The 24246-nt window shown below is 41.9% G+C and overlaps 1 protein-coding gene across 4 annotated transcripts in view; it reads right to left on the reverse strand.

The window, feature by feature from the left end:
- Positions 1 to 24246, reverse strand: part of DIP2B (disco interacting protein 2 homolog B) — a 304374-nt gene that overhangs the window by 4830 nt on the left and 275298 nt on the right. For 3 of the 4 annotated variants that reach the window (XM_066368716.1, XM_066368715.1, XM_066368713.1), the window contains 12 exons: positions 22084 to 22207; positions 20725 to 20846; positions 18852 to 18963; positions 15980 to 16089; positions 14962 to 15092; positions 12912 to 13080; positions 11561 to 11731; positions 10046 to 10107; positions 9110 to 9167; positions 5781 to 5855; positions 4214 to 4391; positions 1216 to 1339 (listed from right to left, as the gene is read on the reverse strand). In XM_066368716.1, the coding sequence (XP_066224813.1) occupies positions 1216 to 1339; positions 4214 to 4391; positions 5781 to 5855; positions 9110 to 9167; positions 10046 to 10107; positions 11561 to 11731; positions 12912 to 13080; positions 14962 to 15092; positions 15980 to 16089; positions 18852 to 18963; positions 20725 to 20846; positions 22084 to 22207 (1436 nt within the window). Of the gene's footprint in view, positions 1 to 1215; positions 1340 to 4213; positions 4392 to 4665; positions 4699 to 5780; positions 5856 to 9109; positions 9168 to 10045; positions 10108 to 11560; positions 11732 to 12911; positions 13081 to 14961; positions 15093 to 15979; positions 16090 to 18851; positions 18964 to 20724; positions 20847 to 22083; positions 22208 to 24246 lie in introns of those variants that run through there. The other variant, XM_066368717.1, reaches the window with a different exon arrangement.

Raw genomic sequence — 24246 nt, forward strand, 5'->3', positions numbered from 1 at the left:
CTCTCAGATAGCCAGGTATTCTTTCCATTAACTCTCTCTTTTGCTTAAGTTTTTTTTAAAAAAGAGTTTCTGTTATTTGCAACATAAGAACTTTGACTAAGATAATATTCTTATACCCAATAGGAAGGGAATCAGCCTGGCCTCTTCTGAGCTTAGTGCCCCACACAAATGTCTTTCCTGTTATGTCACAGAAGTGCCATAAGATAGTAAGTCACCTTACATTGAGTAAAATTGCTGGGTTAGAGAGTATGACTGACTTGTGACATGCAGAGTTAACTGCTTTAACAAAGTTCAATCATTAAAGGAAAAAAAACTATACAATACATTGTTGCATTAAAAGTCCAATGTCTAAAATTAGAGGGTACCCAGCTTCTCTGTCTTGTTCTTATACCTCATGGGCATTGTTCAGGTCTGGGGTGACACTCCACCCAAAGTGAGAACATTTTTAAACAAAATAAAGCATCTGGAAAGCAGAGCAACCAATAAAAGAACTGTGGCTTCTTTCAAGGGGAAAAATGAACAAAAAATGAGTAAGGACACATTGACAAATATGTAGGAAAAAAATTGGATGAATTCTGTATTGTCAAGAATCCAGAATAAAAGCCAATATGAAAAACCTACAAGGTTTTAATTTAAGGAGTTTTAAGTCATTGTGAAGTTGAATGATCCCTTATTAGGGATAATGTCGGGGAATTTCCTGTACTGAGATGGAAATTAGATCAGATAAAAGTAATGATCCTTTTCATCTGCTAGCCATTTAACAATTTACTGGCACATTCTCACTGGATCTGCCCAATAATAAAGGTGACAGAGAAAGTCGATACAGATGAGGGAAGCAGCCTAAGTGGGAGGGCTAGGTTCTTAAATTGTGTCTTTTGACCTTTAAGTCCTGGTTCTTTCCACCATTCTATACCAACTTTCTAGAGGCAGATGATCAGTTAGATGCCTTCCAATGGTAACAGTCTATCATTAAAAAGGATTAAGAAGGACTCAGCTCTGCAGTGGTTCCTTAGAGCCCATCTCAGTGTCTGCAGGGTCTCATCTGCCACAGCAAATGGCACATCAAGATAAAACCAGTCTATTTATTCTCTTAGGCCCCCCTACAGTTCCGTGTCTGTAGGTGGTATTTGGTGCAGACAGCTGACTATTTAGATGAACTTAACTTGATACTACAGCTGAGGTGGGAAGTCTATTTATTCTGTGAGGCAATTTTACCATTCAGCAATGCTCCTGTGGATCCGAGACACTGAGGTTTCAATATCAATTGGGTGGTACCGTAATCCTCTCAGCTCCAGCGTTTCATCCAGAGCTCCCACCACATATAATGCATCATGACGATCTGACAAAGAAAAGGGAAATTTATTTCATGAGACATTTTGAGTGCAATACAATGCTGGAGTTAAGAGCACATGGTTCAGACAGCCTGCCATGTCACCTGGCTCCATCACTCATTAGCTGTGTAACTCGTGGCAAATTACTCAAGTCTCTGCTTTGTGAGACAAGAAGAAAACAAAAGGCTAGGAGGATTAAATAAGATAATCCATGTAAAGTAGTTCCTGGTACATAAGTGCTAAAAATTAGCCATTATTATTATTACTATTACCACAACTGCTGCTACTACTACTATGTACCAGGAGTTGTGCCAATTGTTGGGGAGACAAAACTTTCAGAACACAATTCCTGCTCTGGATATTGACTGCTCCTGGGAGAAACAAACAGAGGCACTCCACTGTAACACAGTAAACCCAAAGAGGAGTATGTACATGGCAGAGGATCCCCCAAGCTTTGCTCAAAGGTTCAAGGGAGAGCTAGAAAAGCTGAAGCCAGGCTGGGCTGTTAAAGGTAAGTAGGAATTGGCCAGATGATGGCTGGGAGAGGGGAAGGGGAGGAGAGAGAGGATTTGAGATGGAGAAGAAACAAAAAGACATCTTCAAGAAATCCAGGTGTAAAGAGCAGCATTAGAGAATGTGGAGAGGCTAGTTCTGGTTACTGACGGGGTTGTAAGCTGGCTGGGACATGGTAGAAATTTCATTTGTTTTTTAAAAAAGATTATATGGACATACTGTATGTACCGGCCTACATAGTTAATGTCTATACAGATACTGCATTTTAAAGTAGTTAGAGCATTGTCCCAAAGTGCAGAGGTTGCTGGTTCAATCCCCAATCATGGAACATACAGGAACAGCTTGATGTTCCTGTCTCTCTCCCTTCCTCTCTCTAAAACCAATAAAATAATCATTAAAAATATAAAGAAGAGAGATGATTTTGCTAAATTTTTATTTACATATGTATGTATATATGTGAGAGGAAGGGAGAGAGTGAGAGAGACCCCCACATGTGCCCCAAATCAACCGAGCTATCCTCAGCATTGGGGGCTGATGATTGAACCAACTGAGCCACTGGCTGCAAGAGGGGAAGACAGAGAGAAGGGGGAGAGTAAGGGAAAGAGAAGCAGATAGTCGCTTCTCTTATGTGGCCTGACCAGGAATTGAACCTGGGACAGCCAAGGCTCTATCCACTGAGCCACTGGCTAGGGCCAATTTTGTTAAATCTTGAATGCAGTAGTTTCAAGAAAAGGTAGATTTCTGAAAACTCAGCAAAACAAAGTACTAGAAGATGTTGGAGATAGAAGTATGAGGAGGTCCAGCAGAGCTCCCATCATACAAAAAAGCTAGCTCATAAAGATTGTAATAACAGGCCCTGGCCAATTGGCTCAGCGGTAGAGTGTCAGCCTGGCGTGTGGAAGTCCCAGGTTCGATTCCTGGGGGGCACATAGGAGAAGTGCCCATCTGCTTCTCCACCCTTCTCCCTCTCCTCTCTATCTCTCTCTTCCACTCCCGCAGCCCAGGCTCCACTGGAGAAAAGCTGGCCTGGGCGCTGAGGACGGCTCCATGGCTTCCACCTCAGGCACTAGAATGGCTCTGGTTGCAGCAGAGCAACACCCAAGATGGGCCGAGCATCGCCCCCTGGTGGGCATGCCGGGTGGATCCTGGTCAGGCGCATACAGGTGTCTGTCTGCTACCTGCTTCTAACTTTGAAAAAATACAAAAAAAAAAATTATTGTAATAACAAAACAAAAATTGAAACACAGCAGTTAAGGACTAGTGAGTGCCTTCTGTTTGCCAGCACTGTATCAGACAACTACATCATGTCATTTAATCTCACATCATTTCCACAAGGCAGGAAACATTGTAACTCCCATCTTTCAGGTAGGAAACCAAGAGGTTCAGTGATAGATCAAAGTCACATAGAAAATGGCAGGGGTAGGCTTCAAAACCAGGGCACCTGGCAAGGGATGCCTCTCATCTATCTCTTCTCCAGTATGTCCCTGGCTGTGCATGAACTACAGAGAAACTATGGACACTTCTAGGTATAGAACAGATACAAGGAGCTAAGGAGAAATGACATGGCTCAATTCAGGCCTTTAAAGTCCAGTGAAGCTCTAGCAGGGCGGCTCAGTGGACAAAGTATTGCCCAGGTGCTCCAGAGGTTGTGGGTTCCATCCCCAGTCAGGGCACACATGAGAAGCAATCAATGAGTGCAGAAGTAAATGGAACAACTAAGTGAAATAAGTAGATGTTTTTCTCTCTCTCAAATCAATGGAAAAATTAAACTCCAGTGAAGTACTTCTATCAGTTCTTGAAATATACATGAAGGCAGACAGCAGTGAAGCCATGACAATTAAATTGGCAGAATATGACTGGGGGGATTTGCTTATACTAGAGTCTTGCCAAGCTGTCTTCAATCCAACATGAGGCACTAACAGGACAGAGGAGCACTTCTTTCAGCAAGATAGCTCCTCTGCAATGATTCCCCATCAGGGATTAGGGCTGTTCCTCCTGCTCCCAAAATGGTATGCAGAAGTAGAAGAGCTAAAAGATGAAATATCTTCCCAGGGCTTAGTCAGGGATTGGAGTCACCCCCACAGGGCTGAGGAACTATGTCTGTCAGGGCATTCACTCCTTATCAGGCACACCTCCATGACTGAACTGTGCAAAGTCACAGGTCAGGGCTGCTGACACAGTGCCCTGGGTGCTCAGCTCCTAGGTGCTTTTCAGGGGCAAAGCCTTCCTTCAATATGAATTCACATATAGATTCAAGAATTAATTATATAAACACACTCCACAATCCAAAGGCAGGTTAAGAAAGACCAGCCAGTACTCCTGGCTGAAAGGCAAAACAGGACGAAGGGAAGAGTTGGTGGGGGAGATACCTCCAGTGGCCGCTGTGAGCTCGGTCCGGCGGACAAAACCAAGGTATCCTGTCCGAGCCCAGAGTGTCTGAGCAGCATCCCCAAAGCTGAGGCGAGTGTTGAAATGATCAGCTTGAAGAGTCTCACTATCGTAGATGGTGTAATAACCACTGGCCGTATGGGGACTGTTTACCCAAATCTACAACAAGAAAAGGGCATTCGTCATATTTCACCAAGAACATACATTGTATATCAATTCAATTCTCTTAGTGTTCCAATGATTTTAGTTTTTAATCTTATTTTTTTAATTTACTGATTTTAAAGAAAAGAAGTGAGAGAGACAAAGAGAGACAAACATTGATTTATTGTTCCACCCATTTATGCTTTCATTGGTTGATTCTTGTATGTGCCCTGATTGGGGATCAAACCTGCAACCTTGGTATATCGGCCAACTGAGCTACTCAGCCAGGGCTAATCTCATTTTTATATCAACAGCAACAACACAACTGCAACAATAAAGGCAGATGCAGCTGACATTTCAAGTGTTTACTAGGTGCTGAACAGTAAGTACTTTATCTCATTCATTCCTGACATATACAACACAAAGATCTAGTTCACACTATTGTTATTCCCATTTTACAAATGGAAAAAAAAAAGTTAACTAACTTGCCTAAAATGCAGAAACGAGGAGACTCACACCAAAGCCTGTGTGGCAGACACCATGCTCTTAACCATGTCCCTACAGAGCCTCCCTGGCTCCTTTCTCAGCATCTTCCAGAGTCCCACAAAGGTTTCAAGGGATTATTTCTGTGCTTCAGAAACTAAGGTATAGAGCCCTAAAGAAAACACTATAGGGATCTGAATTGACCATATAAACAACCTAACAGCTAACAATGGTTGATAACACTAGTATTTACTGAGAACACATATGTTAATAGACACCATTCTAAGTGCATTACAGATACAGGTATTAATGCATTTAATTATCACACAATTCTACAAGGTATGTGGGCTTATTATTTATGGATTAGGAAACTGAGGCCCAAAGAGGTTAAGTAGTTTGCCCCATACTGAGAAGCTGGTAAGTGGCAGAGCCCAGGTCAGCTGGCTCCTGTGCCTACAACACTCCTCCCAGGAAACTACTATATGTGATGGAACATCACTGTACCTCAAATATTTGGGGGGGGGGAGAGTTAAAACTTTAAAAACATTTTAATACTAATATAAAAATGAAATACATTTTGGAGTAGAATATAGAATTTGCATGAATTTAAAAAATTTAATATTTGTGGCTCCTTAAATGGGTGGGAAGAGGTACGATTTTCCATTTTCCTTTTTAGCCGAGGGAACGTGAGTGGACAACTCTGGGATTAGTTCTAGTTTGAGTGCCTAAATCGTCTATCCCTCCTGCTCTCAATCTTCCCTTTCTGCCCATTTCATTCTTGTGCTTTATAGAGAAAGATTAAAACTCTTTTAAAGATGAAAATTCACAAAAAGGGGGAAGTTAAAGTATCTATGACTTCTGGAATGTGAACCCTGTAGTTTTTCTCTGCTGAGTTTTCATAGTAAAGGTGAGAATTATACATACCTCTCCAAGGTGAGAGTCTCCAACAGGCCCCTTGGTCTCGGGATTAACAATAACCACTTTTACTCCAGGTAAAATCTAAGAATCAAAGGGAAAGCACAAAGATTCAATTAAATCTAATGCTCTCTAGGAAATGCAGTTACCTGGTCTCCCTCCCTCGAGTGAGGCGAGGCAGTGCACAAAGGCAGAAGCTAACAGGCGGTGCTCACAGTATTGCCCTCAGTGGAGACTGGAGGTTCAGTCAGATTCATCCCCAAAATAAAACAGGGAACCAACCAGTCTGCCTTTTCTCAAAGCAATGAGAAACTGCAGACCAGAATGTAGCAGTTTATAATTTGTAGACTAACTTAACCACGCAACTGCCCTTTCCCATGACCTATCTCATTGGAGAGATGGTACCCTATAAAGCAGCGGTTCTCAACCTGTGGGTCGCAACCCTGGCGGGGGTCAAACGACCAAAACACAGGGGTCGCCTATACAATACATTTTAAAATAAAATATGTATTTTCCGATGGCTTTAGGCGACCCCAATGGCTTTAGGCGACCCCTGTGTTTTGGTCGTTCGACCACCGCCAGGGTCGCGACCCACAGGTTGAGAACCGCTGCTATAAAGCAAAAAGGGCAGCAGGGAGGGACTGCCTGAGAGACTCCACTCCAGTCTATAGTGAGTGCTGGAGTTAGAGGGATCTGAAGAGTAAGACAGGAAGGTAGCAGTTCTGCAGGGAACAGAAATATGCCCAAGTGCCCCAGATCTCCCTAAGGAGGGAAAAGGAAGAAGCAGGTACTGGCTGAGAGAATCTCTGGTTACCTGAATTGTCTCTTAAACCTCTCTTTTCATCTTGGGTTTCTAAAGTATGCAATTACTTGAGAACCCCTACAATGATTATTTGGGCTCATGTATCTAAAGCCTCAAGGAAGGAAGAAACGGAAAAGCCCATTCCTGTTTCTGGATCAGGCACTGGGATATAGCTCCCAAGGTACCCAACTACTAGCTGAGGCAGATGAAGATTTGACAAGCACATAAGATCAAGTCCACTTCAAAGAGTTTAAACAGAAGAGTGAAACTGGAGTAAGCTCCCCTTGGGGTTGATCTACCACTGGATAAGTTAAACAGGATCCCTTTTTTCTTCCCACTTTTCTCTTCTGCCTTTCAGAATTACTAGAAGGGATTCTGAGGCATCATAACAATCTCTTCAAAGGAATGAGAAACTTAAAAGCTTACACCAATGTTCTGTCACCCCCAAATTGTCCAAAACTGCTAGAGACTGAATATTCCCAATAAAGACTGGAAAATCTAATCCCCAATGTGATGATACCAGGAGGTGGGACTCTGAGAGATGACTAAGTCAGGATCTCACGAAGGGGATCAGAGCACTTAAAATAGAAACCCAGATTCCCCTCGCCTTTTCTGCTATTTGAGGACAAGTGACAAAATGGCCATCTGTGAACCAGAACTCCCTCACCAGAATCTGCTGGTGCCTTGATCTTGGACTTTCCAGCCTCCACAACTGTGAGAAATAAGTTTCTGCTGTTTATAAGCCACTTGGTCTGAGGTACTCTGTTAAAGCAGCCCAAATGAACTAAGGCAATAATTGAACTTCTCCTTGAACATTTTAAAGCATTCTAATCTGAGCAATTTTATCTCCACAGATAATCACTCTCAAATATTTTTAATATCTTCCCCATTTTGATTTATGATTGAGCTATAAACATGTGTATGTCTTCCCCGATCTTAAACTACACCCTTCCCCTATCTGCCATCCTATTTTTCTCCTTGTAACATTTATAAAGATAAAACTGGCTCTTTTTAAAATTATTTTATTTTATTTATTCATTTTTAGAGAGGACAAAGAGAGGGAGAGAGATAGAGAGAGAGAGAAGGGGGGAGGAGCTAGAAGCATCAACTCCCATATGTGCCTTGACCAGGCAAGCCCAGGGTTTCGAACCGGCGACCTCAGCATTTCCAGGTCGACGCTTTATCCACTGCACCACCACAGGTCAGGCAAAAAACTGGCTCTTTTTAAGTTTACTCATCTCTCCACCTTGAATATAATTAACACTAAATTTTGCTGTTTTTTCAAATAAGAATAACATGTCAGTAAGATTAAAACAAAAAAAACCCCACAACTATGGAGCGGCTCCCTCTGGGAAACACGCCCGCACCTTTCCCCAAGTGCATTTTCCTTGTCTCTCCTAAGCTCCAAAGGCCTCCTTTTGCCCCTGTAAGTAGTTTCCTGAGCCCATTTCTTTTTTTTTTTTTAATTTTATTTATTTATTCATTTTAGAGAGGAGAGAGAGTTAGAGTGAGTGAGAGAGAGAAAGAGAGAGAGAGAGACAGAGAGAGAGAGGGGGGAGGAGCAGGAAGCATCAACTCCCATATATGCTTTGACCAGACAAGCCCAGGGTTTTGAACCAGTGACCTCAGCATTCCAGGTCAACGCTTTATCCACTGTGCCACCACAGGTCAGGCTCTGAGCCCATTTCTTCTACACTCACTTCTTCCACCTCTGTGACTTTCTAAATAAACTTTCTCTTATAGTTTTAGTCTTTGATTTGCTCTGAATTCTTCCTCAGCCAGAACTCAAGAACTGAGGTTGCTGAACCGAGATTGGTCTGACTCCACTGGTCTGACACCTGGTGCTGTTTTTGCCGCCAACAATTCCAGGTCATAGAAATAAAAATAAATAATAAATAATTAAAATAATTTTTTTTAAACTATAAAAATTAAGAAAATTCAAAGGCCCTGGCCGGTTGACTCAGTGGTAGAGCGTTGGCCTGGCATGCGGAAGTCCTGGGTTCGATTCCCGGCCAGGGCACACAGGAGAAGTGCCCTTCTGCTTCTCCACCCCTCCCCCCTCCTTCCTCTCTGTCTCTCTCTTCCCCTCCTGCAGCCGAGGCTCCACTGGAGCAAAGATGGCCCAGGTGCTGGGGATGGCTCCATGGCCTCTGCCTCAGGCGCTAGAGTGGCTCTGGTCGCAACAGAGCAATGCCCCAGATGGGCAGAGCATCGCCCCCTGGTGGGCGTGCTGGGTGGATCCCTGTCGGGCGCATGCGGGAGTCTGTCTGACTGCCTCCCCGTTTCCAGCTTCAGAAAAATACAAAAATAAATAAATAAATAAATAAAATTAAAAAAAAAGAAAATTCAAATAGAGTATTCTTATGTATGTACCCATATGAATTTGAAAGTACTGGCTCAATTGAAATTGTTGAATTACCTCCAGATTTCAATTAAGTCTTGCCCTGGAAACTAATATATTACATGGCTCAGGTTTCTTTAAAATGAACCTTCTCTATTATAGGCCACCTTCCAAATGGTTAACAGAACTAATTACCTTTCCAGACTCTGAGAGGAGCAAACTCTGGGGGGCACCCCGTTCCACAAGACGAACCCTGCAGAAGAACAATATTTGTTATATATCAGCCTTTAAGAATGATTGTACCATGCCTACTACAGCTATATAGTGCCTTCCCAAGACCTGTAATTAGTCTCTCCTTTTTATACTAGAGCAATTCTCAAACTCAGCATTACTGACATTTTGAGTCAGAGAATGTTTTACTATAATTTTTGTAAGGGGCTATCCTGTGCATTGTAGGATGTTTAGCAACATCCCAGGCCTCTTCCCACTAGATGTCAGTAGCAACCTGCTTATTCTGACAACCAGAAATGTCTCCAGACACTGTCAATGTCCTATCGAGGGCAAAATCTCCCTAGGTTGAGAACCACTGCACTTGGAGATGCACTACCTGTGCCAGCTGGGTCAGTGCGGGGCACACCAAGGAGCACAGCTGAAGTCAGTGGGACTCGGGAAAGCGTCTCAGAGCCCCCGGGCCGGGTGCTCACCTTGGCACACAGCTAAAACACCCTTGTAAACTGATGAGGAGGAAGGCTTTTACTTCTGGGGATCAGATAAAGTGTTGTTTCAAAAAACCTATGCTGCCTCATTTATCTTGTCTGTCCTATCTTTTATTTTTAAAATTGCAGAGGAAAGAGTCTATCCAATGTCACCAAATACCTTTACACAGGCAGGAACTAAGTATCACATCTTAATTTTAAAGAACAGTACAGCAACTGAGAATTAAAGGTTTCTTCTTACAAATGTAACTACTATATTATCAGGTATTAATAATGAAAACAAAATTTTCCCTCTTTCCATCCCCCCTGGGAAATACAAACAAAAAGATGAGGAGGAGGGCTGGCTCTCTTGAAGCTCAGACCTTTTTATGTTTAGAAACTCTAATAGGGAATGAGCAAAATAAATCTACTGTACCTGTCATGTCTTAATGATTTCAGATCTACATACACCGTAGTTGGATCAGGCCCTGAGGTTCCCTAAAGAAAAATAAATCAGTGCATTGTTTATTTAAAATTTAAATGACTATATTTCCATATTTCACAATTTCAAAGCAAGAAACATACTGCTCACAAAAATTGAGGGATATTTCAAAATGAACATGAAGCTATAAAATATCCCCTAATTTTTGTGAGCAGTAGATAATTCAGTCATATATATAAAAATCCAACCTCTATTTTTGAAAGCTAACCCTCTCTTCAACCAGATGAGGCAAGGTTCAGTCAATACCTAAAAGAGACTTGTGGCCTGGCTTTATCCTCACATTTCTTTCTTTCCTCCATTGGCAGAATGGGTCAGGGGCCTTCTTGCAGAGGTTAGAGAAGTACTAAAAGGTCCTCATCCCTGGACTCAAAGCAGGGATGAGACATCAGCTTTCATGGGGGTTTTCAAAATCAAAATGGTCCAAGCTGACAACAAGGGGCCCACAACTGGGCTCCAAGGTTAAAGCATTATGATGTTCCTTAAAAATCACTTGGAAAAAAAAATCACTTGAGCCCTAGCCCTTTGGCTCAGCGGTAGAGCATCGGCTGGGCGTGTGGATGTCCCAGGTTCAATTCCTAGTCAGGGCACACAGGAGAAGTGACTATCTGCTTCTCCCCCTGCTATCTCTCTCTCTCTCTCTTCCCCTCCGGTAACCATGGTTCGAATGATTCAAGCAAAGTTGACCCAACATACTGAGGATGGCTCCATGGCCTCAGTCTCAGGCGCTAATTATTAGCATTGCCTGACAGGGGCTTGCTGGATGGATCCCAGTAGGGGTGCATGCAGGAGTCTGCCTCTGCCTCCCTGCCTCTCATTTAAAAAAAAAAAGTCATTTGAAAAAAAGGTCACTTGACCATGATCACAGAAGACCTGAAAATATCCAACCATGTATGCCACCTTCTTTTACTCTCACTCTTGCCCATGCCTGTATTTTCTTTATTAGTCTATAAGCTATATAAAATCAGATTTAGTTTTTTCCGTTATTCACCCCCCAGGAATAACATGGCAAAGTTGCCATCTGGTTAGAGAAAAGAACACAGGCTTATTTGTGCTTCCTTTGCAAGAAAGTTGTAAAATATGAAGGAGACAGAAAAAGAGAAGGTAAGATAGAAATAAAATAGGACACAGAAATCTTCAGTCATTGTTACAGACCATAAAACTACTACTAACATTTACATAGTGCTTAAATACCAGGAAAAACTCCAAGCTTGTAGCACCTAGCGTAACTCAGTGATTCCACAGAACAACCCTGTGAAGGATGACACTATTATCTTCATCTTACAGATGAGCAAAATGAGGCACAGCAAAGCCAACATAAAAAGCCCATGGTCCCACAGCAAGTCAGGGAAACTGGTGCTCAAGCCAAGCAGTCTGTCCTCAGGGCCTCTGCTCCAGAGCACCACACATTCCCCATCCATTCATTCCCAAGCAAGAGTTTATAATAGTCACCTGTAAACATATTGCTACATTGACTCTTGATCCAAAAGTGGTGCTGACAGCCCTAGGTGACAGACCGATGTCTTTAAAGAGCTTGGAGAAGGACTGTTGAAGGGCAATTCGGGGCCGCTCTTCGGCTACCACCACACACGTCCGGATGCAAGAGAGGTTGATCCCTCTGGTCTGTAAGACACCACGCACGTAAGCTGAAGCTATCAGGATTATACAAGAACTGAATAGGCAGGGCTACTGCTCTATCTCTTTGGTCAGGAAAAAACTGTATTCTCACCTCAGACACCCCTCAAAAAAGGCAGAGGTTTCAGAGAATGCCTAGGGCATTCCACAAAAGTCATTACCCACTGCAAAATGTGCTCATTCTTTATTTCTTTTCTCTTTCATCTAAAAACCTTAGATTCCTCAGCAATCTATTTTTATCCCTCCCCATTTCTGTACCTTCTGTTTCTCCCTATTTCAAACCTGACATATGGGACTACAAGGGAAAGGAATCAAGCACTCTTGCGATAAGTCTCTTGTCTCCTTTTTTCCCCTCCTTAAGATCATATATCTCTATCAAAGAAAATTCAGTGTTTTCTGACTTTCCCAAATGCCAGTCAGACGTATGATCACTGGATACCCACATGAATGAGCTACCTTTTTGTCTTTGGAGCAGTCCCCAATCTCTAGTATTCTGAGGTCACAAATTCTATTGGGAAAAATCCTACTGGGGGTAACAGTTCTCTTTCATCTTTACATAAAGCATTTCCATTCAGCCTCCCAACCAGTTTCACCTTCTTCTCCACAAATTAAGACTCAGATTGAACTCTGAAAGAGTACATTAAATTAGTAAGTGGAAGCCTGACCAGTGGTGGTACAGTGGATAGAGCAACAACCTGGGATGCTGATGTCCCAGGTTCAAAACCCCAAGGTCACTAGCTTGAGCATGGGTCATCTAGCTTGAGTGCAGGCTCACCAGCTTAAACGCAGGGTTGCTGTCTTGAGCTCAAAGGTCACTGGCTTGAAGCCCAAGGTTGCTGGCTTGAGCAAAGGGTCACTGGCTTGCCTGGAGCCTCACGGTCAAGGCATGTATGAGAAGCAGTCAATAAACAACTAAAATGTTGCAACTATGAGTTGATGCTTCTCATCTCTTTCCCTCTCTCTCTCTCTCAAAACAAAAAAGAAAGAGAGAGAGAGAGAGAGAGAGAGAGAGAGAGAGGAAGATAAATTTCCCGAGGTTTATAAAATACCTGTTTGACTGCCTAGAGAAAACCAAGCAGATATGTCTGCCAACCCCCACTCAGTATCATACCTGGCCCCATTCTTTAGAACCTCTCAGGATTGGCTACTTGTTATGGCTGCTTCTTACCTTGAGCACTTCCACTTGGTTTCCAAGCCCTTTGGTGCAGAGCTCCATTACTGAATAGGAACAGAATGTATCTCTTATTTTGTACTGGTTGACGGTGGAAAGCCAGAGGAAAAGGTTGTTTTCTAACTCCATAGGAGGAATTAAGATGGACTGGTGACCTGAATAGACACTACAATACAGAAAGGCAAGAGCTGACATTATCAAGTCATCCTCGATTTCCTGATGTTTCAGAACACATTCAATTCAACAAATATTTACTGAGCCTGAAGCACAGCATAAAGTCATATTAGATATAAAGGTCTAAAAATCAACCTTGTTCACATGCAACTCACAAGACACAATAATTATAAAATAAAGCAGACTATGGTATATATGGTAACTGAGATGTGAATAAAGGACATGAAGATCACTGAAAAGCTTGGCCTGTGGTGGCGCAGTGAATAAAGCATTGACCTGGAATGCTGAGGTTGCCACAGTTCAAAACCCCAGGCTTGCCCCATCAAGGCACACATGAGAAGCAACAGCTACAAATTGATGTTTCCTGTTTCTCCCCCCACCCTTCTCTCTATCCTCTCTCTAAAAATAAACAAAAATCTAAAAAAAAAAAAAAGTACACATTTCAGAAAAAAAAAAGATCACAAAATAAGGAGCCAATCATTCAAACTGAGAAAGCTAGGCTGGAGGTGATTTAATGTGTAGGTGACACTTGAGCTGGGGCTTGAAGAATGAGGAGTTTGACAGTAGCTGGAGGAAGTAAAAATGGTGAAGAGAGTATTCCAGGAAGAGGAACAGCATATGCAAATGCACAGAGGTATAAAATTACATGGTGTATTTAAGGTTGAGGGTTGACAGAAATAGTATCCCAGTGTGAAACTCCAGGGCACAGGACGCATGGGGGGGGGGGGGGGTAGTGAAAAGTTGAAGCCCAAGGGCTGGGGTCAAACTGTGAAAGGGCTTAACTATTGTATGAAGGGTTTAGATTTTACCCAACAGATCATCGCTGCAGCTTTACACTGGGGCAAAACTAGCAACATGGAGGAGGGCTTGGAGACACAAGACACTGAAGGTTGAGAGGCAGTTAGCAGAGACTGCAATAGTCCAGGTGAGAGATGATGAGGGCTCGAATCCCAACTGTGCAACCGGCATAAAAAGGAAGGAATGGCAGAGTCACATATCATGTATTAATCTACAGCCATGAATCCTCAACTTCCTAAACCTGAGCATAGATAAAAATGACCAGGAGCCAAGAAACTTGTATTTAAAAAATCCTGGAATTGCTGTCTCCACCTTCAGAGTTCTAAGTCAGTCAGTTTGAGGAAGGCCTATTAAATTTTTTTTAGACCCCTACGTGATTCCTATGTATAGACAGGATTAGGGACAACTGAGCCAAAGGACATAGCATTTAACTGGATGTGAGATACAAAGACAGAGAAGTTGAAATAATGCCCAAGGTCCTAGTCTGGGCCTGAGGTGAATGATCTCATCCTAACAAAGATGGGGACAAAGAAGAAATATTGAGTTGCACGTGTCTGGGACAGACTCATGGAGATGTTCATCCAGGAAGTGAAAGTGTAGATTTGAAATACAGTTCCCTACATGGATAGTGGAAGGAGTGGCAATATACTATTCCACAAAAAACAATCAGGCTAGGACAGACGTGCTACTTTCCAGTCACATGCTGTCATCCATCTCATATTCCTTCCTGCCAAGACTAGGGGGTGCATTCTGGCTGTCAAAGCATGACATATTTTACCCAAGTATCATCCTTTGACTTGGCTCTACTTCTAAAATGAGGATTACAGGATGGAGCAGAGAGCAGGTAATAAGATCACTGACCTTTCATATGAGGGCATAAAACCACAGAAAAGAATAAAAGAAATACAAACAAAACTAAACCAATATCAGACTTACATTAGGTACAGAAATTCTGTAAAAATCAATTTATTGAAACTTTACCAAATTAAGGAAGCAAAGGGAAGGATGGGATGGTTATAGCCTCCCCCTCCCCCACACCCCCAAACATTCTCTTTCTTTGCTTTTCCATTCTTACCTGCAGAGACACCAGAGTGCAAAGCCAAGTCCACAGTAAGGGTCAAGACAGACGGCGATCTGCCGGGAAGAATACAACTCACACTGGAGCTTGATGGCTCTGCAGAGAGCACTGACCGCAGAGTGGGACATCTGGAAAGTAAGGTACATGGAAGAGGATGGAACAGGCATCCCACAGGCAGAAAAACAGCTCCAGTGACAGTTTTGAGAAGCTTAGTGTCCCCCAAACTCCTCAAAATGATGTACATTTTCATTGATTCAAAAGCTTAATCTAAGTCTAACTTAAGACAACAAATTTCTGTTCATTAGTCAATACTGAGTTTTATGAAATATGAATTTAATTTCATACTGTCTTTAACTGTAACTCTTTTTTTTTTTTTTTTTTTTTTTCCTGAAGCTAGTAACTGGGAGAGACAGTCAGACAGACTCCCGCATGTGCCCGACAGGGATCCACCCAGCACGCCCACCAGGGGGCGACGCTCTGCCCACCAGGGAGGGATGCTCTGCCCCTCCGGGGCGTGATCAGAGCCACTCTAGCGCCTGGGGCAGAGACCAAGGAGCCATCCCCAGCACCCGGGCCATCTTTGCTCCAATGGAGCCTCGCTGCGGGAGGGGAAGAGAGAGAGAGGAAGGAGAGGGGGAGGGGTGGAGAAGCAGAAGGGCGCTTCTCCTGTGTGCCCTGGCCGGGAATCGAACCCGGGACTTCTACACACCAGACCGACGCTCTACCACTGAGCCAACCAGCCAGGGCCTTTAACTGTAACTCTTATTATCTGTTAGCTTCTATGCTAGATTCAGAACACAGCATAACACAAATTCTTTGGGATAACTTATTCCGGAAGAGCCAATGCTCTTATTTAAATATAGTAGGGACCCTTGATCCTCCACCTACTGGTCTCTGGTACAACCAGTTGGCCTCTACATCTGAAGTCCCTGGGGCAGTGGTCATCTCTATTTTTTGCAGGCTTGGAATTTTACCAGCATCCAGGGAGTGAGTGAATATATCTAGACTACTCTACCTTCACTCCTGTAAGCATGCCCGTTGTAGAGACACTAAAATCCAGATATGCCAACATCTCAGGAGTGGGTGGTTTATACAGCTGCAGCAACCTTTTCCGGGGTAAATCATCTGCAAGGAAGAAAAAAATCTAGTGTCAATCAGAACTGTTGGAACATGATAATCATTGTTCTTTAACTGGTTTTCTGTGGACTTGCTATGACCGAATTTAGCTTCTGGGATTTGCTAAAGCTTAGGTTTCTCATATTTAACCAAGTAGCTTACATATGTCACTCCTAGATGTGGGCTGGAGTTAAGGATACCACTAGGCAATATAAACAAGCAAATCTATATCAGGCAAATGTATAATATTTACTAACAGGCTAGTGAAAGATATTATAACATAGTAGTTTAAAATTAAAGATGCAGACTGCTGGTATTCAAATCCCAGCTCTGCCATTTTTCAGTGATATGACCTTGAAGTTATTTAGCCTCTTTGCATCCATTTCTTTATCTCTAAAATGGTAATAATACCTCCCCTCATAGAATTGCTGGGAAGTTAATCCACACAAAGCAACTTGAAAACAACTGACTAAATGCTTAAAAAACTTACTGTTATCATGTTGGTTTCAAGTTAAAGTTCATTATTTACAGTTTAGTACATGTTATATTAATCATGGACTGCTTTAAAAGTTGTTTTTAGCCCTGGCTGGGTAGCTCCATTGGTTAGAGCATCGTCCCAATATGCCAAGGATGTGGGTCCTGTCCGCAGTCAGGGCACATACAGGAATCAACCAATGAATGCACAACTAATTAGAACAATAAACTGATGTTTCCTCTCTCTCTATCTCTCTCTCTTGTCAAATCAATAAAAAAAAAGTTATTAAAGTATTTTTTTCTCCAAGTTAACATGGCAGACTTTTATGAACAATAATCTTGAATTAGGAATTATTTTCTTTTGCTCACTTATTTATTTTTATAAGAGAAAGTTCACTTAGAAAGTCTCAGAAGTAGAAGTGAGTCGTAAAAGAAATGGACTCAGGAAACAAGTTATAGAGGCAAATGAAGGGCCGGCCCTTGGAGTTAGGAGAGACAAGGAAAACATGCTTAGGGGAAGAGGGTGGGGAAAGGTGCCCACGTGCCCCACAGACAGAGCCACCTATTTTTTTTAACTTTCAAAAAATTGTATTGATTTTTAGAAAAAGGGAGAGAAAAAAGGGAGAGAGAGAAACATCAATTTTGTTGTTCCACATATTTAAGTATTTACTGGTTGATTTTTGTATGTGCCCTAACTGGGGATTGAACCTTCAGACTGACTGGGTTTGAACGTCAGTGCCACCACTTAAACTCCCTGTGCCTCACTTTTCTTATCTGTAACATGAGGATAAAAATGGCACCAATCCAATAGGGTTGGTGCAAGGATAGAATTAGGTAGTACATGTGAGATGTCTGGCACATAAGAAGGGCTCAATTAAAGAAGTTAAAATTACCTGACCAGGCGGAGGCGCAGTGGATAGAGCATTGGACTGGATGCAGAGGACCCAGGTTCAAGACCTCTAGGTTGCTGGCTTGAGCATGGGCTTATCCAGCTTGAGTGCTGGTTGCTGGCTTGAGTGTGGGATCATAAATATGATCCCATGGTCGTTGGCTTGAGCCCAAGGTCACTGGCTTGAGCAAGGGGTCACTTGCTCTGCTATAGCCACCCCCTAACCCCCTGTCAAGGCACATATGAGAAAGCAATCAATGAACAACTAAGGAGCCACAGTGAAGAACTGATGCTTCTTATCTCTCTCCTTTCCTGTCTGTCTGTCCCTATGTGTCCCTCTCTCTGTCTCTTTCTCTGTCACACACACACATACACACACACAAAAGTTATAATTATGTAAGGTGCTTTCCATTGTAACATTTTAATCTTTACAACACTATCAAGTAGTTATTACAATCCCATTTTACAGACAGTTTTGCCCAAGCTAGTGGGGATACATAGTGAGGAACAGAGTATTAGGATTTAAACCCCACAACTCACAATCTCCCCTCTCCACCATTTTCCAGGTAGCCTGTGTCTTATTACCTTCCTTATTAGAAACACCATCTAAAATTCAGGCAAACTTTATGGTTTTCAAACAACTTTTTAAAACATTTTTATTGATTGATTTTAGAGAGAGAGAGATGAAGGGAAGGAGAGAGATTGACCTGTTCCTGTACGTGCTCTGACTGGGGATTGAGCCTGCGACCTTTGTATATTAAGGCAACAACACTCTAACCAACTGAGCTATCCAGTAGGGCTCAAAGAGCTTTCATATCATATTGCATTTGATAGTCTCAATAAGTATGTGAGTCAGGCAAGGGTAGGTAGTATTTTAGAAAAGGGTAATCTCAGACAAAGTTAAAAAGAGAGTAAGGACTGAAGCTAGAACTACATTCCTCACAAAAATTAAGGGATATTTAATAGCTTCATATTCATTTTTGAAATATCCCCTAATTTTTATGAGTAGTATATATAGAACCAGGTCTTTTGACTCGGAGTCCAGTGCTGTTTCTACTATACCACATCTAGATCTGGACCATATCAGATCAGCCCAGTGCTTTACATGGCCCTACATGTACATGGTCATATCCAGCACAGAATCCTAACCACTGATAATGCCAAAAGTACAGCAACACACTGTTTGTCTTAAGAGTCCTTAGCATTTGTAATCTGCTTCTTTGGATCAGGCTGTTGTAGTATCCAGCCTTTTGGTAATACAAGCTGACTGGGTATTAAGTTTTGCCTCTGTCTTAGCAGAGGCAATGTGTTATGAAGAGCTATGTAAACATCTTTGGCATAAGAATCTAGGAATTTTCAAGGAGTAAATGCTCTTGTTCCCTGAACTCTGGAGCAATCTCCCCGTCACCTGTGTCAATGATGGTTGGCCAGGTTTTCACATCCACTGCTGCTGCAGCCTCTCGGGACTTCAGTAACCTCATTAGCATCTGTGTGGTGAGAATGCAGGCGGCTTTGCTGACCTAGAAAACAAATGAACAGATAAGCACCAGGAGGCTTAGTGCCCATGTAGCACCAGAGGCTCCCGCTGCTGCTAAAAGCAGCTCGCACACCACAGTGGAAAGAGCAGTATCAGTTTTTCAAAGAACACACACAAGACAATGGAGATCGGTGCTTCCCCTCACATTTGTCCTTCCGGTACTGTGTAACACAATCTCCTCAAAATTATGGGCTTGTTCATAACACAAGTAGTTTTGTTTCCAACAGTGAGTCTCAAATATTCCATAGTCATAATCTCAGTATGGATCCCATAATCTTTTGGTTTCATGAAGACCAGCATAAAATAAAAACATTGATTTTGTAGTGCTCAGGGAATAAGAGGAGTCAGACGATCACCTCTTAAGGAGTTAGTGTTTGTAAGTTTAGTGAATGCCTGGTAAAACTAACTAGACCAAGAACATGTCCTGAATTTGAGGGACTTGGTGTTTTCACAGAAACCAAGCTTCTCTGCTCCCCGCACATGGAAAAGCTAATGACTGACCTCCCTGATAACTGTGTCATTGGAAGGAAACTTACCTCTCTGCTGCTCAGGCCTGCCTTGCAGAATATGACAAGGGCACTTTGCTGAACTGAACTTTATAATAAAATCATCTGTGGAGAACAAGGTTTTTTTGCTGCAGGTTTCAGTTGCTGACAGAGAAGCAGCTCTTAAACAAATGTTACATAAATTGGAAGTTTTGTAACTCTTGCTGTAAAGTACATTAGGGTATGATGCAATGCAGATTTATGTTATTTTCCTCAATTCTCATATCCTGTAGAAACATCTGTCACTTCTAGAGCAAGATTTGTACACTTTTTACTGCCATACTGAATATTTATACTGAATTTCTAAAATTAACCAAAATAAAAGTGACTTGACAATGGGCAGAATTCAGTATGGCAAACAAAATTACCTTGGTTACTGTACAGAAGAAAATGCTAGAATATTTGTTAAAAAGAAGGAAAACAAGTTTTATGGAGAATTGTTATGATAGCTTCACCTCTTTAATGTTTATGACAAATGCACACAACTCTATCTCACCAGTAACTACTTTCTCATATTCCTTCACTGAATAATGCTGGTCACTTTGGTCAGATTAACCCTTTGAGTAGTAAAAACGTTCATGTATGTCCTTGTGTCTCCTGACCATCCAGAGTACGATCGGTTTATTTTAAAAATGTGTAAGGCAGCCTGACCTGTGGTGGTGCAGTGGATAAAGCGTCGACCTGGAAATGCTGAGGTCGCCGGTTCGAAACCCTGGGCTTGCCTGGTCAAGGCACATATGGGAGTTGATGCTTCCAGCTCCTCCCCCCTTCTCTCTCTCTCTCTGTCTCTCCTCTCTCTCTCTCTCTCTCTCTCTCTCTCTCTCTCTCTCTCTCGCTCTCTCCCTCTCCTCTCTAAAATGAATAAATAAATAAAAAAATTAAAAAAAAATGTGTAAGGCAACATTTAAAAAAGGCAAATATATGTTCTTCTTGTTTCCATAAATTGGTTATCAAACAAACATGATTTTAACTTAATAAAACTGGAACTGGAACTAATTTCATTTCTTGGGAAAAAAAACACAACTCACTCCCATGGGTCAGTGAACATCAAAAAAACTCACTATTCAAAGGGTTAAGGAAAAACAGGTAGTATTCAGGAGAGAGATTTGACTTTCAGACTCCACAGATTTGGAAAGTTAGTAAGAATCCTTAGTTGTTTGAATCTGGATCTTATGAGATAAGATGTAACTGGTACTTACATCAACAATCATGCGGACTGTGGGCAACGTGGCGGTAAGGTTCTGAGCATGAGGAGGCCGGACAGTCACAGGTATGCACCCGGCATACAGGCAGCCATAGAACGCAGCAATTAACTCAATGCCTGCAAGATAAAGTTGCTGAGCTGCCTGGTATCACTGCAAAACTAAAAGGCAGATCTTCCCAAACCAGTCTATTAAATCATGTGCCAAACAGGTTATTTAGACCATAATTTAACCAGAGATAACTAGAAGAAGAAATTTTTTAAATTAAGAAGGAATAGAAGGGAAAGGAGGGAGTATATAAAACAACTTTAAAAAAAATAGAGAGAGAAGCCAAGAATAAGAAGAAAGGAAGTCAGAAACCTCTTAAGAAATAACTAGGGAAGGTATTTTGATATCATTACTTGATGTCACTTAGGAGAATTCACTGTGGAAATAAGGGATATTGAACTTGGTAAATAAAAAAATAGGGAAAGGAGAAATGAGAAACACCTGAGTTTTCTCTAAGTACGTAGAAGGCCACTATATGAAGAGCAATCAGACTTCTAATGTGTGACTCTGTCTGGGTACAAGTTTTAGGGAGGCAAGTGAGACTCAATATGAAGAAGACTACAATATCAGGACTGGGCGGTGGCCTCCTCAGGAAGTGTTCTGCTCCATCACCATGTCACAAACTGGTAGATGGAAGACAGTACCACAGAAACACCACAGGAAGGATTCCTTTACCAGATGACCTTCTAAGAAATCTTAGTATCAATGTAAATAAAAGAGCATAGTAATCATAGAGCAAAATGAAATAAAGGATATAAAAGACCAAAGAAGGCTGGATATGAGTAGGTTAGGTGGCAGAAGAGTAAAGAAAGGAATAACTCAAATATTTCACCTAAAATTTTGAATATTTACTTCAAACTGTCATCAAACAATTCTGAGTCCCTCTTACTGTGAAGACAAGGTTGTTGGATTAAATTAGAGCATGGAAAATGAAAGCAGCAATAATCGAGGAATACTACACATCAACTTTGACAGGAAGAGTTTAAAGTTAGAAGAGTTCATGACAACTTTCTTTTGGAAATTGGGTAAAATGGTCCCATTCCTGAACACTCCTACAAACAAAGCATCTTAAAAGTCAGGAAGTCTTCATTCATTCATGCCAGATGACGGAAATACAATAAATATAACAGAAGAGCCATCACGCTGCATCTAGAATTGGTTCGCACCTTAGCCTATGTGCACAGTACTTCCAGAATTGGGAGGTACACAGCCTACATGGTCATATATGATGGCCCTGAGTTCCTGTCCTCTTCTAGTTTGTAGTCTAAGTAGTGTATCTTAAGTCCAGTCTATCAACTCAACACTTACCAGGTGGATAGAGCAGCACCACGTTGTCACCTGCATTCAGATGTCCCTTATCACCAAGTACTGATGCAATCCTCTCTGCTCGCTTATGAAGCTGAAGGCAACTGGCTGTACACACAGTGGTCCCCTTTAAATAGGAGGAAGTACAGTTCATTGAGAAAATACATAAAATAGTAATAAAGTATAGCCAATTTGACATTATAACTGAAAGGCTTGTGCCTTGGTAGTTTATTTTATTTATTTATTTAATTTTTTTTATAGAGACAGAGAGAGAGTCAGAGAGAGGGACAGGTAGGGACAGACAGACAGGAACAGTGAGAGACGAGAAGCATCAATCATCAGTTTTTCGTTGCAACACCTTAGTTGTTCATTGATTGCTTTCTCATATGTGCCTTGACTGTGGGCCTTCAGCATACCGAGTAACCCCTTGCTCAAGCCAGCGACATTGGGTCCAAGCTGGTGAGCTTTGCTCAAACTAGATGAGCCCGCGCTCAAGCTGGCGACCTCGGGGTCTCGAACCTGGGTCCTCTGCATCCCAGTCCAACGCTCTATCCACTGTGCCACCACCTGGTCAGGCGGTATATTATTTTTAGCTAGTTATCAATTCTGTAAAAGTTCCTTTAGTGCCAAAAGACATGTGTGGTATTCCTTTTCTGTTCAATCACTAAAGGTACTTAGGGAACATCAACATTAACTTTAAATCAAACATACATACTTATAGTCTTTCTTGTTTAAAATAGCTTAAAAATACACATGGATTTTTTTACTAGAAAGAGGAGAGGGAGAGAGAGAGAGAGAAAGGAGGAGGGGAGAGGAGTAGGCAGCATCAACTCACTGTTGTGCCTTGACCAAACAACCGATGACCTCAGCATTTGAGGTTGATGGTCCATCCACTGTACCACCATAGGTCAAGCAGAGGGATTTTTTTTTAAATTTAAATGAAGAAATAAGAGTAAAGGGAAAATAAAGAAAATACAAATATTGATCGACTTACGACCCATGCAACTTATGACCATTTGACTTTAGGACCATAATCGCTAGCCACGACTGCTCTGCATCTGCCGGCACAAGCATTGCCCAGCTGGGCGTACGACAGTGCAGACCAGCTTCCAGCAGCACTACCATCTCTGCGTGCACCATTTCAACTGTTATCCCAGACTCGGTACAGCAATTTGTGTTTTGTGTCTTGCATATTTTTCATCAAACCCCTCCCAAGATGTCTACCAAGAGGAAATTGTCTTTCCAAATATTAAACTAGTTGTACTGGTAATGCAGTGTTTTACTTAAAACCTGACAAATGTAAAAATAAGAAACAAAATGGTGTAGAGATGATACAAATGGCATAAAATGAACAAAGAAAATTATGATATATAACAATAATGAAAGAAAATTATGATAAAATATGACTTAAAGATTTTTATAACATCATTTCACAGTACTGTACATATAGCCTACGCAACTTAGGACCAAATCGTGTTACGACCTGTCTGTCAGAACCAATCGTGGTCGTGAGTTGAGCACTAGCTGTATGAGTAGAATGAGGGCAGGAGTGAGATCAGGACAATAAATCCTGGCCATATGGTCACATACTCTTGCTGGGCATTAAGCACATATCTGGCCCTGAGTTTCTAACAGCAATGATGTAAACAAAACAGTAACAATTAGAGTCACCAGCTAATAATAAAGATTAGCAGATGAAAAGATGGCCAAATATTCCTGTCCTGAGAAAAATTTCTCCTGTGGGTTTTCATAAATATCCTTATTATCAATTCAAATTTTGCCTGACCTGTGGTGGCGTAATGGGTAAAATGTCGACCTGGAACACTGGGGTCACTGGTTCAAAACCTCGGGCTTGCCCGGTCAAGGCACTTATGAGAAGCGACTACTAGGAGTTGATGCTTCCTGCTTCACCCCCCACCACCTTTCTCTCTCACTTCTAACACCTTTCCTTTGTAAAACTTGCCAATAAACAGAGAAGTGCATAAAATATAACCATTTATCTTAATAAAAAATTGTAAAGCAAGCATCTCTGTTAAGAACCAGCATGACATGAAAATGACCACTGCCGGCCTGGACTGTGGTGGCACAGTGGATAAAGCGTTGACCTTGAACACTGAGATCACTGGTTCGAAACTCCAAGCTTGCCTGGTCAAGGCACATATGGTA

The sequence above is a fragment of the Saccopteryx leptura genome, chromosome 2, assembly GCF_036850995.1.
Source record: "Saccopteryx leptura isolate mSacLep1 chromosome 2, mSacLep1_pri_phased_curated, whole genome shotgun sequence".
Classification (NCBI taxonomy): Eukaryota; Metazoa; Chordata; class Mammalia; order Chiroptera; family Emballonuridae; genus Saccopteryx; species Saccopteryx leptura.